At 44.2% G+C, this 15502-nt stretch overlaps 1 protein-coding gene across 2 annotated transcripts in view; it reads left to right on the plus strand.

Annotated features, from left to right (window-relative positions):
- The window catches only part of ATPAF1 (ATP synthase mitochondrial F1 complex assembly factor 1), a 28536-nt gene extending 20794 nt beyond the window's left edge, over nucleotides 1-7742 (plus strand). For both annotated transcript variants that reach the window (XM_047872051.1, XM_047872050.1), the window contains one exon: nucleotides 4922-7742. In XM_047872051.1, the coding sequence (XP_047728007.1) occupies nucleotides 4922-5116 (195 nt within the window). In that variant the 3' untranslated portion in view covers nucleotides 5117-7742. The remainder of the gene's footprint in view (nucleotides 1-4921) is intronic.
- Nucleotides 7743-15502: the final 7760 nt, after the last annotated feature.

The raw sequence follows: 15502 nt of genomic DNA on the forward strand, positions 1-15502 counted from the left end.
AAGAACTGAGCCTGGAGACATGAGGAAGCTTCAGCAAAGATTTAAAAGGAATAGTCAGTGAGATAGGAAAACTAAGATGGTAAAATGCCCTGAAAGCTAAGATGTAATGTCTCAAGGAATAGGGAATGCTCAACTGGCCAAGTCTCACTTGCTGGTAGTGCAAATGAGATGAAGACTGAGAATTTACTAGATGTCACAACATGGAAGTCATTAGCGAGCTTTTTAAGGACAGTTTCAGAGGAGTGGTAGGACAAAAGCAACATTGGAGTACATTTAAGAGAGAATGGGAAGAAAAATTACAAAGAGTAAGCATAAACAAGTCTTTTCAAGGATGGTTCTGTGAAGGGAAGGAGAGAATGAGACACCAGCTGGAGTGGGAGATGTGGGGACAACAATGTTTTTGTTTTAAATATGAGAGAAATAACATTATATTTATATGCAGGTGGAAAGATTCAGTAGAGAGGGAAATACTGATAATTCAGGAGAAAGAGGAGAGAATTGTTGAAGTATTTTTGAGTGGGCAAGTCTGGAAATGAGGGATTGATCTTTGCCAGAAATATCATAATAGGAGAGAAGCCAGAATATATACAGACACAAATACAGCTAAGTGGATAAAGGTGTGGGTGGTATCTTGAAGAAGTTCTCTCTAGATTGCTTAGAAAGAAAGGTCATCAGCTGAGAGGGAAGATGGAAGAATAGGTGTTGGACAATTGAGTGGAAAAGAGAAAGTGAAATGGTTTTCCAGGACAGAGTTGGCAACCACGGTTCAGTGCCTATAAATAAAGTTTTATTGGAACACAGCCATACTTATTATTTACATATTATCTATGGCTGCTTTAGGTCCACATCAGAGTTAAGTAGTTGCAACAGAGACTGTAGGGCCAGGAGAACCTCAGATACTAGCCATGTGTCCTTTTACAGAAAGTGTTTGTCAACATGTGGTCTAGGAGAATGAAAGAGAGACTGGCTGTGTGGGTACGGGCACAGAGAGAGGGCTGAGATTTGGATTTATCTGGGGTTATAGTTCAGCCAAGTGGTCTAATGAAGTATAAGAGACCGGGAAGTTAAAGGTGAGTGCAAAAGAATGATTATAATTACTGACTGTGGAATGCAAGCTGGCTAAAGAGGGAAGTGAAAACGTAAGGAAGGTTTAGAGACCATAAGAATTGTGAGTTCTGGTGGAGTTAAAATATTTTTGAAGGTGGGAGTGAGCTTAAAAGATAGGAAAATATAGACCAACTGTGGATGTTTCAAATTGAGATTTGGAGGGGATATAGTTACTGCTAACGACAAGGTTTAAGATTTGACCACAGGAAGGAGGGAGTAACATAGAGACTTTCTTTTCTGGACTTTAGCAAAGCCCAGCATCTAACCATATTGAAAGTGTGGACTCTAGAGGTCACAGGAGGCCCTTCTGCTCTGGCATTTTTACCACCTCACTCTGGTGGTCTCAAACTGCAGCACAGGCCTCATCAAGATTAAAATTTGCTTCCTGGCCTTATAATATTGGACAGCATGCCAAACAATATACATTTGCCTCATAGAAATCAATGTGACTGTGAGTTTCTTACTCGCAGTACAGAACTAGACATGTTAGAGTTTATTGTAGAGCCTGTGACTCCGAGATGGGAAATCTAGAGATGTAATATGAATATATGATCCCTTGCTGCTCTTTCATGAATTTGCACTTTGGCATAGTACTTCCAAAAACAGTAAGGCAAATGAAGAGAAACATACAGAATTGAGAACTGATAACTTTAATGCCGAAATTTAGTAGAATATTTGAAAACCTTATTTGGTTCCACCTCTGTGTCAATAGATGATTTCATTGGAATGCAGTCAGTGCTTAGGGTAGAGTACTGGGATGCTTATGCAGGGGGCGTTTGTTACCTGGCCCAGGAGGAGGAAGGAGATCCTAGATCCCTGGGCTGAATCTCAAAGATGAGCAGGAATTTAGCCAGATAAAAAGGGAGGTGAGGGAGAATGTTCTAGACAAAGGGAATAGCAAAAGTACATGATGCTTGGAGGCATAAAATGACTGGAGGTATTACAGTTTGGTATCATATATATATATATATGATATTTTTTATACATATATATATGATTTTTGATATAACATATATTAAAAGGAACATTTGGTGGGTTGTGTGTAGAGGAGGTTTGGCTTTATCCTGAGAACATGAAAGTGTCATTAAAGGTTTTTGAACAGGGAGTGACCCATAAAGAGTTGGACTTCAAGGCCATTTACCTTAATTATTTGCTTCCTAAATATATTTTAGTTCTAGCCTAGTCAGTATGATCATTTAGAAGACAGTTGCAATAGTGTTAGCAAGAGATAGGGAAGACCTGAAGTAGAGTAGTAAGGGTGATGGAGAGAGAGGGGCCCTAAAAGTAGATAGTAAAATGGACAGGATTTGGTAAGTTGATAGTATCTATGAAGATTGAAAGAAAGGGAAGAATCAGTCTATTTAATATACCTCCTTATTGAGCAACATAGGAATGAATATATTTATCTTCTTTGGTCCTAGAAAGGGAGACTATTGCTTCATATTGAGACCTAAGGCAGGGGGAGGGGGCTTTCCATAACCCTCTGTGAGAGACAAATACACATGTCTCCCATACTAGTGGTTAGAACCCTTTATCCAAACAAAATCTTATTATGTAAAACCTCTGATATAACAGCCGACACAGGTAAAGGGACCTGAGCCACCTCCACAGAGCCCCTAGCACTCTGCAGTGTGGACAGCACTGTTCTAAAATGAATACAGCTAAAACTACCCTTACCTCCACTATTCTGAGCCTTGAATTAAAGTTGATAATTGGAGGTCCCTATAGTTCACAGGACCAGAAAGTAGTGGTATCTGCCTCCAATTATGGCAGTGCACTTGCTTTAGAAATGGTTTACTCTTTTTTTTTTTTTTTTAATTTTTTTTTCAATGTTTATTTATTTTTTTTGGGACAGAGAGAGACAGAGCATGAACGGGGGAGGGGCAGAGAGAGAGGGAGACACAGAATCGGAAACAGGCTCCAGGCTCTGAGCCATCAGCCCAGAGCCTGACGTGGGGCTCGAACTCACGGACTGCGAGATCGTGACCTGGCTGAAGTCGGACGCTTAACCGACTGCGCCACCCAGGCGCCCCTAGAAATGGTTTACTCTTGAGGCATGTTTGAGTAGAGGAAAGGTAAAATTGATGAAGTAGTTATCAGTCTTGACCATTCTTAATTATCTTGCCCCACCAGAAACTGTATCAGGATGAAGTAGAGGGAGTACCAGTCTAGGAGTCCAGAGGACTGGTCCTGGCTCTGCCATTTGCTAGTCATATGACCTTGGACCCATCCCTGAACCTCATCTTCTTTTACTTCCTGGCCTATTAAATGAAGACTGGGTGATCTCTGAGGCTCCTTCCAGCTCTAAAATTCTATTAATTTGAAATACCCAGAGTTTTGGAAGAAGGCTTTTGATTGAAAATCCAGTCTCAGAGATTAGTCCCTGCCTGTGAGAAATGACCTGAAAGCCCCATGGGAGGGAATGGAGGTAAAGCAACCTATGGTATTCATAAATCCATTTTCATCATTCTGTAGCTAGACATAGCACACTTTTGGCAGTTAGTTTTAGTGGGAATTTCCCACTATCTTTTGCAGTTGGGTTTTGGCCATATGAACACAGTGATGATGAGTAAGTGCCTCTGACCAGCTAGAACTAGAGGATTGCATAGGAAGCAAAAGTAATAGTTGTTTGAGGTAGTTCTTTTGTAAGGTTTTGAGAGTGTAGCTTGTGTCCTGACCCTATCTCTGTTACATGGAGTGAGTGTACCATTTCCCCACAGCTGAGCTTTAGAGAAGGTGGACCCTTCTCTTCCGTGGAGCTTTGCTGGTAGATTTGCATAGCAAATTATTCCAAAATTTAGTGGCTTAAAACAAAAAAATTTATTACCTCACAGTTTCTGTGGGTCAGGAATTCAGGAGCAGTACAATTGGATGGCTCTGGGCATAGAGTCTCTCATGAAGTTGCCAGGATGTTCACTTAGGCTGTAGTCATCTGAAAAGAAGGTTGATTGGGCTCAACGACCCACTTCTAACCCCGTGGCATGGCTGTTGGCAAGAAGCCTCATTTCCTTGCCACATCGGCTTCTTCATAGGGCTACTTAAATGTCCTAATGACTTTGGCAACTGACTTTCCCCAGAGCAATTCAAGAGGGATAGCAAGACACAAGCTGCAGTGTCTTCTGTGACTTAGTAGAAGTCATTCTTCATTTCACCGTGGTCCATTTGGAAGAAGCAAGTCAGTACGTACAGCCTACACTCAAGGAAAGGGAAACTAGGCTCCCTCAAAGAAAAAAGTGTCTTAGAATTTGTGGACAAACTGTAGAACCACACAGCTGACTTTGGCACTAGTTTTCTGACTGAGGTGGTTTCAGTAACAGTGTTTATTCAAGAGTATGTCTGGTTAGTCAAGAACTTAGTACTGACTCACAAACTGGTTCTTGGAGGTGGGTAACTATTGCTGTTTTTCCCTCCCTTGAGATATACCTAACAGTTACTGAGGAACTGAATGAAAAGGAAAATTTTTGACATATTTGTTACTTTATTCAGCAAACATTGACCAGATATGACCATGTGCAGGAATGTAGAACAAGCACATACTTTGAGGAATTCATACTAGGGAAGACACAAAAAAAGCAAAAGAGGGAAAAAAAGGACATACAATTTAATATGATACATACTATGGTAGAGGTCAGCATGGTGTAATTTGGGTGCACAGACAAGGGGCACCTAACAAAGACTTGGATGTCAAGGAGTCAGAGAAGCTTTCTGGAAGCAGTGACTCCTGGGTAAGGCCCCTCCACCTGTCACGGGACTCAGAGATAGAGCTTTATGGCCCTGTGCAGGGAAGGACCTCATTACTCTTTCTACCTTACAGAATGTTGCTGAGGCACAGTGCATTGCCAACCAAGTTCAGCTCTTCTATGCCACTGACCGGAAGGAGACCTACGAGTTAGTGGAGACCTTTAACTTCAGACCAAATGAATTCAAATATATGTCTGTCATCGCTGAATTGGAGCAAAGTGGACTTGGAACAGAGCTGAAATGTGCCCAGAACCAGGATAAGACTTAGAGCCGTAAGGATTGGCTTACAGCGTCTGCTCAGCCCTGGATAGTTTTCTAAAGCCCACCTGCCCCCTTGAACTTTTGGAGCTTAACAGATATAAGGAGCAGTCTCTAATGAGTTGACCTGTGTGCTTATTGCAAGTAGTAGTCATGGAGGTGAGCCCTTTTACTTGATATTCAGGAATGAAGGTAGCAGACATTCTGAGAATTATCTGCCAGCGAATTTAAGCTTTCCTTTTTAAGTGTTTGAGGTCATAACCAGAGAGAGCTAAGGTTCCACAGTGTAATAGTGCTATGCACCGTACAGCTCCCAAATGATTAGTTCCTCATATGTATAAACTTGTGACAGGGTAATAAGCTTGACGACCTGCTGTAGTTAGACGTGGGCTTTGCATACTCTTCCTGTGTGCCCCTTGGCTGACCAAAGGCATAGCCCAAATATCCTGTTTAGAATCTAGAACAACCAGATATTGCTATCAGGATTAAGACTTAATGTAGATGTCCCCAGAGTTGCCTTTAGTGTAGCTGGTTTGGAGGGTCTTGTAGATTTCAGGTGTAGTTAAATACACCAGTATGGTGCCTGCGTACTGTTAAACCATAGTTTGTGGTACCTCCTCCTCTAGAAGCTGTGTATTTGGAGGGGGGGAGTCAGTACAGTGTCAACAAATCAACACTTCTGTAAGGAAAGGATTGATCCAGATTTGCATGTTTTGCTTTGTTTGTTTTAAACAACTCTAAACCATACCAGTATTAAATGAAAAAGTAGGTGGAAGCAAATGTTCCCAGATTGGGTGTGGGGAAAATGTAGCAATAAAATAAAGTCTGGTTTACAGTCTTTTTACACTAAACAGTGAAATCTAACCTGTGTGCTGTCCTTGGTGTCAGTGTGAATCAGTGGACTGATCAAAACCTATCTTTGGACTCAGCAGTTGCTTGAAACGCCAAATACAAGAAAGGAGCTCTCCAGCGCTGAAAACTCACATTTGGTTTGTAGTGTCATTGTTGTGGCTCCCAGCTCAGTGATAGAAGAGGGTGGTGGTTACACACCAGCCTTCTGAATCTGAGGCACCAGAGCCCCCCCACTATTGTCATCGACCCCCTTTATTATGCCTTTCCTTTTCCTGATCTGATGTGCTCCAACTTTGCCGCTCCTGCCTGCGGTTTGCCTGTGTGACACTGAATTGGTAAGTGAGAATGTAACCAGGAGTTTTAGACTGTGTGTGTATATGTTCTTTATTATGGAAGATTGTTTATAGGTTGGGCCTGTCTCTAAGCTCTAGAGATGGGATTGGTCTTTCCATTGTTTTCTGAGCTGTGTCTGTTTTGTTGTACTTCTGAGTCTGTGTGTAGAAAGAGATCGTGTGTATTTAAGCTGAAAAGGCTGCTAGCCTTTCACAGTTTCTCTAAAGGTTGAGCTCTTTCCTAATGCAAATTCTGGGTCTGCCTCTGTTCTGACAGTTCATTTTTTGAGAAACTTGAGTCTGGATGTTTCAAGTCCCAGGAATTTTTGACATCAGGTTGGAGTTGTTTTCATGGGTATCCAGCGATGTGTGCTTTTCCCTCTGGATGGACCCACTTCTTGGCCATAGTACATTTTTATAACACCTCCACCAGAGTGTGAGAAGAAATAAGATGATGGGAGAAGAAATAAGAATTAATTGGCTGCTCGTTCCTCCCAGCTTTGCTCTATATCCCCACTTGCCAGCAAAGAATGTATACATGGACAGTTATATTGGACATGGTCAGAATGCCATCTGGCTGCTCTTTATAACTTACCTGGCAAGATCTGGCAAAGAACCAAAAGAAAATTATGACAGTCAGTAAATTTGTACCCTGGTGCGACATGGTGTTACGGGAAGTGGACGAGTTTTAGAGTTAAGTGAATCTGGGCTCAGATGTCGTGTTGGGATTCATTAGCTCTGTAATGTTGAACGAATTATCTAAAGCCTTTGATTCTATTTCTCCATCTGTAAAATGTGGACCATAATAATATCTACCTCGTAGGATTACTGTGAGAATTTAAACAGACTTACACGTAGACTACAGTAGAGCTTCATAAATGTCAATACCACTCTTTTCTACTCCCCCTCCTGTCATTAAAGACCAAATCAGTGTTTCAGATGCGGAGATCATTCTTCATTCTGGTGTAAAGAGCAAACCTATCTCACAAGTTCTCAAACTTTAAGTTGCAGTAGAATTACTTAGAGCACTTTAAAATGCAGATTCTCAGGTCCCCCACCCTACTGAATCATAATCTTTTCAGAAGGTGCTGGGAATCTGCATTTAAGATGTGCTCCAGATGATTGGGATGTAGGTAATTCACCAGTCACACTTTGAGAACCATTGCCTTATCTGTTCTTCACAAAAAAAAACCCTCCCATTAGCCAGATCTTTCTTTCCTACGGACATTAACCTTAGGATTGGTTCCTTTGCTCTTGCCTCCCATAGTGGTCTCCCTTTCTGTACTTTAAAGTATAATTATTTATGTATGTATCTTTTTTTCCCCACTAGACTGTGAGCTCCTTGAGGGCCAGAGTTTATTTCCATTCCCAGTGCCAAGGACATGGCCTGGAACATAGATGATACTGAGTTGTTTGTTGAATAAATAAATAACATGGATTTTAGCCAAAACATGATCTTGTATGTGTACCTATATTTAAATACTCTGAATTTAAGTGAATCTCTCCACATCCACGGATTGGAACTTACTGAGTAGTAATATCTGCAAACCAAGAGGCCAGCTTCTACACAGTGTCTGTATCTCACCAGTCCGCTGGCATTACCACAGTGGGCTGTCTGCCCAGGACAATTCAGCAGGCACTCACAGAGCGCTTACTCCAACCGCCATGTAGGAAGATGAGTAGGATGGTCCCTGCCCTCAAGCTGTGTTCTGGCCGCAGCCTGAGTCTCTTTTCCCTCTGCCATTGTGCTTCACATCTGGCACCTGGTCTTAGTTCTTCTGCTTCTTTCTTCAACCAGTTTGGAAGCAGGAACCACATGTTCTGTTTTTTGTAGTCTCTACAACCCTGACCTTATTCAGTCTTGGAGGAGAGGTATAAATGCCCACCCCCAGTCATTTGATTTAGCATTGATTCAGCATCCGTTAATATTTTTTGAGCACCTGTTGTATGCCAAGCACAGTTCTAGGAAAACTGGGGAATACAACAGACAAGATAAATAAGGCCCCTGTTTTCATGGAGCTTATCTCCTTGTGGAGAAGACAAATGAATAAACCAGTAAGATTATTTCAAATACTGGTAGTGCTATGAAAATTAAAAAAAAAAAAATAGTGTGCTAGAATGTGGAATGGAGGCAGTAACTTAGTGGTCAGGAGAGCCCACTCAGCAGAGGTGGTAGCTGATACATGAGTTGAGGATAAGTCCCAGGTAGAGAGAACAGCAAGTGCTGAGGACTTGAAGCAGGGTCAAGCTAAGCATGAGTGCTTCTGGGTGCAGTATATAGGTTCATTCCCTTGAGGAGCTCACAGTTCAGCAAGTGAGACACTGACATGAACAACTATAAGGCCAGTGCCATCTCAGAAGAGGGGCAAGGAAGGCTAAAGAACACTGCTGGGTACTGTGGGGATGCACATCTTGCCAGATCATGGCACCCACCATGAAGCACTTAGGCTTGTAATAGAGAATAAGAGGTAGACGATATCGAGGTCTCAAAGAATATGTGCTCCATACAGAGAGGCCCAATGAGTTCAGAGCTGACCTCACAATATATACACGTTAGCAGTAACCACTAGCATAGATGACTGGAGGCTCACCACGTGCCAGGCGCTGTGTAAGCCCTTTGCATGGATTATCTCAATCCTCACAACCCTGTGAGGACAGCAGGAACCTGCTAGTTGGTGAGATGCTCTGCTGCCCTCTACACCAACCCTGTCCTCCCCTACTTCCAGCTCAGATAAGATGGCAGCCTCCCAGTTACCCCTAACCCCAGCTCCAGCAGCCAGCTCAGGCCCTGAGAAGTCATGGGTGGCTCTTGAATCAGCCCTTGCTCTGAGACACAGGTATGCCAATCTTCCTGCTGTCAACTAAAGAACAAAATGCATGCGTTAAACATTTCTGATTTCTCCAAACTTTATTTCAAAAGGCTTCGTGTTCTAAGGAGAACTTGCTTTGTGCTGCATGGAACACTCTGGTCTTGGCAATTCTAATGTGGCACGGTGGTGGCAGCATTTTTGTCCCTGTTCTGCCGAAGGAGAGGCTCAGGGCACAGAAAGGGAAGAGGTGGCTTAAAGGTCATTGTCTGCATCAGGAGCCAAGCCAGAAATAGAAAGTGACTGTCCAGGCCCCAGACTTAATGGTGTTGTTGGTAACGTCCACTGAGCAGGCTCATATCCCTCACATTCACAGGGCTACCTCTGAACTCTCTGGACCTCAGGAACTAGAAGGGCTGCAAGAAAAATTGGTTTGAAGCATTATGAATCCTCCCGGGCTCCCTAGAGCTTTCAGAACCAAGGCCCTTTGGATCAGCTCACAGGACACAGGAGCTTCAGGATCTGGTCAACTTCTCCAGGCTCATCTTGTGCTAGACCCCCACCCACTGCCTTAGCTCCAGACATTCTGGATGACCAGCAGTTCCTTGAATACACTGTGCTCTTCTTACCACTGTTCTGGTCTTTTTAGATACTTTTGCCTGCCTCAACTGCTCATTTCCCCTTCATCAAGTTAATTCGTCTATGTCTTTCAAAACTCCACTTAAGCATCCAGAGCTTTCCCTGACATCTGCCCCACTCCCTGCTGCCCATCACGTGCTCCTCTGTGACTCCCCGGCATTTTGTGCTCCACATTTACAAGGCTGTCTCTCCCATAGACTGGATGCTTTTCGGAGACAGGGATCACATCTTATTGGATATTATCTTCCCATGAAGCCTAGCACAGAGAGAGAAAATACCCAGCGAATGTTGAATAAATTCCTCTTGGATGACTGCTCAGCTCAGACCACCTGTGTCTATAAACATCCCTTGCACAATGAGATCTAGCCCCGGCAAACACACTGTGATAATGTCCCAGCCCCAGGCAGCGGGCATTTTGCTTGCTCTTATTATGGAGGCTGCACATAGAAAACAAAACCATGGGGCCATCAGAAGAGGCAACCAGCTTCAGGGTATGTAAGCAGGAAGAACTGAGAGACAATGTCCAAACTTTTGGAGCAAGACAATTATTTTAAGGTACCAGCACAGCATGTTCAAGCTCCTGTCTTGGCTTACCAAATTTTATTTATTTATTTTTAATGTTTTTATTTATTTTTGAGACAGAGAGAAACAGAGCATGAGCAGGGGAGGGGCAGAGAGAGGGGGAGACGCAGAATCTGAAGCAGGCTCCAGGCTCTGAGCTGTCAGCACAGAGCCCGACGCGGGGCTTGAACTCACAGAGTGTGAGATCATGACCTGAGCTGAAGTTGGATGCTTAACCGACTGAGCCACCCAGGCGCCCCAAGGCTTACCAAATTTTAACATTAAAAACAATCTTAGGGGCGCCTGGGTGGCTTGGTCGGTTAAACGTCCGACTTCGGCTAAGGTCATGATCTTGCGGTCCGTGAGTTCGAGCCCCGCATCAGGCTCTGTGCTGACAGCTCAGAGCCTGGAGCCCGTTTCAGATTCTGTGTCTCCCTCTCTCTCTGCCCCTCCCCTGTTCATGCTCTGTCTCTCTCTGTCTCAAAAATAAATAAACGTTAAAAAATTTTTTTTTTAAATAAAAAATAAAAAAATAAAATAAAAACAATCTTAGCCAGGGTACCTTGGTGGCTCAGTCAGTTAAGCTCCCAACATTTGGTTTCCACTCAGGTCATGATCTTAGGTTTGTGGGATTGAGTCCCACGTCGGGCTCTATGCTGACAGCACAGAGCCTGCTTGGGATTCCCTCTCCCCTCTCTCTCTGCCCCTCCCCTGCTCACTCTCTCTCTCTCTCAAACATAAAAATAAATAAATAAAAGGATCTTAGGGGTGCCAGGATGGCTCATTCAGTTAAGCATGTGACTTTTGATATTGGCTCAGGTCATGATTTCAAGGTTTGTGGGATCAAGCCCCACATCAGGCTCTGGACTGAGAGCATGGAGTCTGCTTGGGATTCTGCCTCTCCCTCTCTCTCTCAAAATAAAAAAAAGAAAAGAAATTAATTAAAAGGATCTTAGAGGGGCACCTTGGTGACTCAGTTGGTTAAGCATCTGCCTCATGCTCTCAGTTCAGGTCTTGATCTCAGGGTTGTGAGTTCAAGCCCTGCATTGGCCTTCAGGCTGGGCATGGAGCCTAAGATAGATAGATAATTGGTAGACAGATGAGAGAGAGTGAGAGAAAGAGAGAGGATCTTAGAGACTGTCCAGTTGCTAGTTTTCAACTGTGCTTCAGGAAATGCCAACGGTTCCTTAGAGGTGGGAATCCTGGGAGCCTGGTCCTTACCCCAAACTCAACCTGAGAAGCAGTGTTGTATTTACTGGACTTCGCCTAAGCTGTCATTTGAAGAAACAGTTCCCAAGAAAGGCTGAAAAACCGTGGTCTAGTTTAACCTCCCGCCATGACGGCAACTCTCTACAGCATCTCCTAGCCACTGGGCAACTGTTTGAAAACTTCCAGGGTCTGGGAGCTGTCCACCCTGCTAGCTGACGTGAGCCCTGCTGAAACAGCTCTGAGTGATGGTAAGTTCTTCCCCAACCAGCACTGAGACCTAGCCACCCCTCACTCCTGTCATCTTGCTGGGCTTCTTTCTGCCCACCATAGCGGAGCCTCCCAGCAAACTCTGTTCACTTTTCTACCTCACAGCCTCTCCTGCTGGGGTATGACAACAGCTCTCAAGTTGCCTGGCAGCCTCTGCTGCAGATTAAGCTGCCTTCTGTCTTTCCTGAGATGACTGAAAACCCTAGCCCCTGCTTATGGAAAGACTGCCTCACCACTGGGGCCTGGAGCTGAGCCTAAGGTCACCTACTGGGATGACCAGAGTGGATATAGGGTGACAGTCCTTCAGGAGTTGTCATGGCCCACCTGGCAGTCATCTCCTCACACTGCCACTCACTGAGGTCACCTTAGTAACCCCTCCACCTTGCCCTTTTCTCACTCACATCCCCACTCCCACCCTCGACTATCTCCCCACAATCAGCTGTCAAACATGGCTCTTCCTACCTGGAACTCTTGACTTCGAGGCTTCTACACGTATCCTGATTTCATGTCACCTGGCTGGTTTCCATCACAGTGTTCCCATCACATCTTGACTTGAACCTTGACTCTTGCCCAGAAGCTGTCTCCCTCTCAACAGATGTGATACTCACTTTTCCTCAGTCTTCTACATCTGCCATGGCAGTTATCAGAGATAAGTGGTACCCCCTCAAGCATTTCATTTAACCACTGCCCCCCCCCCCAAAAAAAAACCCTTGCCTTGGTTTGAAACATCACTGCTACATCATTTGGAGTCTTGGGATCCACTATGATCCCCAGATTACTTTTGCTAGTGTTGCTATTATGCCTACATTTATGATTTGGCATGAATCCCCACCTTACATTCTTATTTCTTCAACCCACATTTATTCTCCCAATTTGGCCTTCCTCTGTTCTGGTAGAAGTAGCTGACAGATCTAATATTTTTCAGGGAAAGGAAGAGAGCAGAGAGGTGTTTTGCTGAACCTCTCTTGGTACATGGCTCCCAGGAGACTCTGAGATGTTTGCTTCCATTACTTAAGTTTCTTCCATTTGATCTCTTTCAACAAGACCATGAAGACAATGTTACTCCCATTTTACAAATGAGGATACTGGGGAGACAGCATCATAGATGTTAAGAATTAGGTGTAAATTAGAATCCCAGGTCTGCCTTTGGACAAGTTACCCAACTTCTCTGAGTCTTTGTATTCTCATCTGTAAATTAAAAAAAAAAAAAGTCTTATCTCAAAAGAAAAGGATTAAATGATATAGCATATGTAAAGTGTTTAGCTCTATGCTTCACACATAATAAAAGTGCAGCAAAATCATAGCTGCTAGATTAAATACTTCGTTTTTTCAAGGCAGACATCTCCACATGGAGGAGGTGGGATCTTCCACTTTTAGAACACAGATCTACTTCTAGAATATGGACCTACTTTTTTTTTTTTTTTTTTTTTAAATTTTTGGGACAAAGACAGAGCATGAACGGGGGAGGGGCAGAGAGAGAGGGAGACACAGAATCGGAAGCAGGCTCCAGGCTCTGAGCCATCAGCCCAGAGCCTGACGCGGGACTCAAACTCACCGACCGCGAGATCGTGACCTGGCTGAAGTCGGACGCTTAACTGACTGCGCCACCCAGGCGCCCCCAAATATGGACCTACTTCTAAACACAAGTTTCTATTGTGCTATTTTTCCTGCACTATGTTTTCATTTCAAGAAATTCTTTTCTATGAATATAAAGAGACTTGAGCAATAGTTATCAGGTCAGAGAGCATGGCAGTAGGAATTTGGGGCTCTCAAGGCTGGATTCACAAACTGGCTGATAGGAACCAGGAGGGGAAGGCTGGGTTAAGCCCAGACCAGAGTATACAGGTTGGAATGAGCACTATTTATCTGTCCTGATGATCAGTGCCCATATCTAGGACAGGGGAGAGAGTGGTAGGGGCAGGCAAATAAATCCAGCACCTAGGAGCTGACATCTGGGTCAGGAGTCAGTTGACACTTGGAGTTTCAGGCCAAGGTGTGGGGCCTGCCTGATTATTTGTAGATGGCTTATCGGAGACCAAATTCTTCCAGATTATAGAACTCTGCTTACTTAGCTCATTAGATTGAACAGTTTGACAGCTTTAAGAGGCCTAAAGCGTATAATTTTCCCACCTGGTTGGGCATCAAAAACACCTAAAGAACTTGTCAAAGATGTTGATTCTTGGGCTCCACCACTAAAATATGGATTCTTTTGGTCTGAGGTGAGGCCTGGGAAACTATTTAGAAAATAAATCTCCAGGTAAGTTTACAGTTCAGCCTGGTTTGGGAACCCCTGCAATAAAGTAGTGATTATACACCTGAAAGAAAGGGCCCCAGGCCAGGCAACATGACTTTCCCAATGTCACACAGGGTGTTGGTAGCAACATTCCTTCTATCTCTTTGTAGCAAATTTTCTCTGCACCTTAGTGCCAGGCAACCCAACTGTAACTATCTGAAAAACAATGGTTGGGCTTATTGTCTGCTTCTAGGAAAGATTTCTGTTCCTTATGTTACTCTCTCCTTGGAAGAGAGTTTCTGTTCCTTATGTTACTCTCTCCTTGGAAGAGTCTCACCTGGGGTGAGACTGGCTATTCCTAGCAAGTCCCAGGTAAGGACTTTGAAGGACAACAGAGGAAACAGAGGCCTTCCCAGACTCTTGGAGTCCAGATGGCTTCCTTGTATGATTTGAGAGCTGAGATTTCCCCAGCTTGTGACCCCTGGAGCCAAATACTGGATTATCTGTTGCACTGGATTATCTGTGCCTGGACCCTGCAGCTGCACAGAGAATTGTGTGTTGCCTGTGTAGGCTGAAGCTCTCTATCCATCCTGTGCATATTTGCTCTTGCCTGTGGTGAGGGAGCAGAGGGGGATGATGTATGGTAGCTGGGCAGGCATGGGGGATGGATGAGAACTCAGCTACAGAGCTTGCTGGGAGACTCACACCCCATTGGAGCTGGGATTGATTGGCTGGAACTTTCTCGCCCTTCTCAGTTTGTCTCAGAGCCAGCAGCCTGCACTGTGTCCTCTGGGCACCCCTGTGGAGAGGGAATTGCTTTCAAGGTCACGGAAGCTCTGGGTATCTCAGTGGTGGTCTACCATATACCTGCTTCCCAGAGGCAGAGACCCTCCACTCAAGTGACCCTCAGATGGCCTTCTTTTCCTGAACCCCTTCTCTCTCTATCTTGTCTCCTTTTTGTGTCTTTCTCTTTTCTCGCCTTCTACCTGCAGCTCACCTTAATGACTTTCTCTCCTGGGTGCTATATCTGTAGAATGTGTGGAATATGATCTGTGCTGGCAGATTTTGCAAGGGTCTCAAAAGAGTGAGTGAGAAATCTAAGGTTTCAGTCAAGGTTACTGAGGATGGTGGGCGAACTTAATGCTGTTAATACTCTAACATGGATCCAGGCACAAATGTCTGTGCTATCATCTACTTTCCCAGGAGACCGTTTTTAGAAAAGTGTCTAGCTCCCTTCCAAGCCAATTGGTTTTCTCCCTGATTTACCAGCGGGTCATATGAGGTAGCTCTTAAACAGTACATGTGCTAAACACTCATGTGTGGGACAGGGGGTAGACCCATGACTGGAGTTAGGAGGCTGGGTCCCAGCTCCACCATTTTCAGGCTGTGGCTCTTGGCCAAGTCATTTCGAAAACCTTTTGGAGCCATTGCTTGCCTCCCAGGTTTGTCACAGGACTCAAAAATGACCAGAGAGGTGAAAGCACTTTGTAAACCAA

Source organism: Prionailurus viverrinus, chromosome C1 (assembly GCF_022837055.1).
Source record: "Prionailurus viverrinus isolate Anna chromosome C1, UM_Priviv_1.0, whole genome shotgun sequence".
NCBI classification, from domain to species: domain Eukaryota; kingdom Metazoa; phylum Chordata; class Mammalia; order Carnivora; family Felidae; genus Prionailurus; species Prionailurus viverrinus.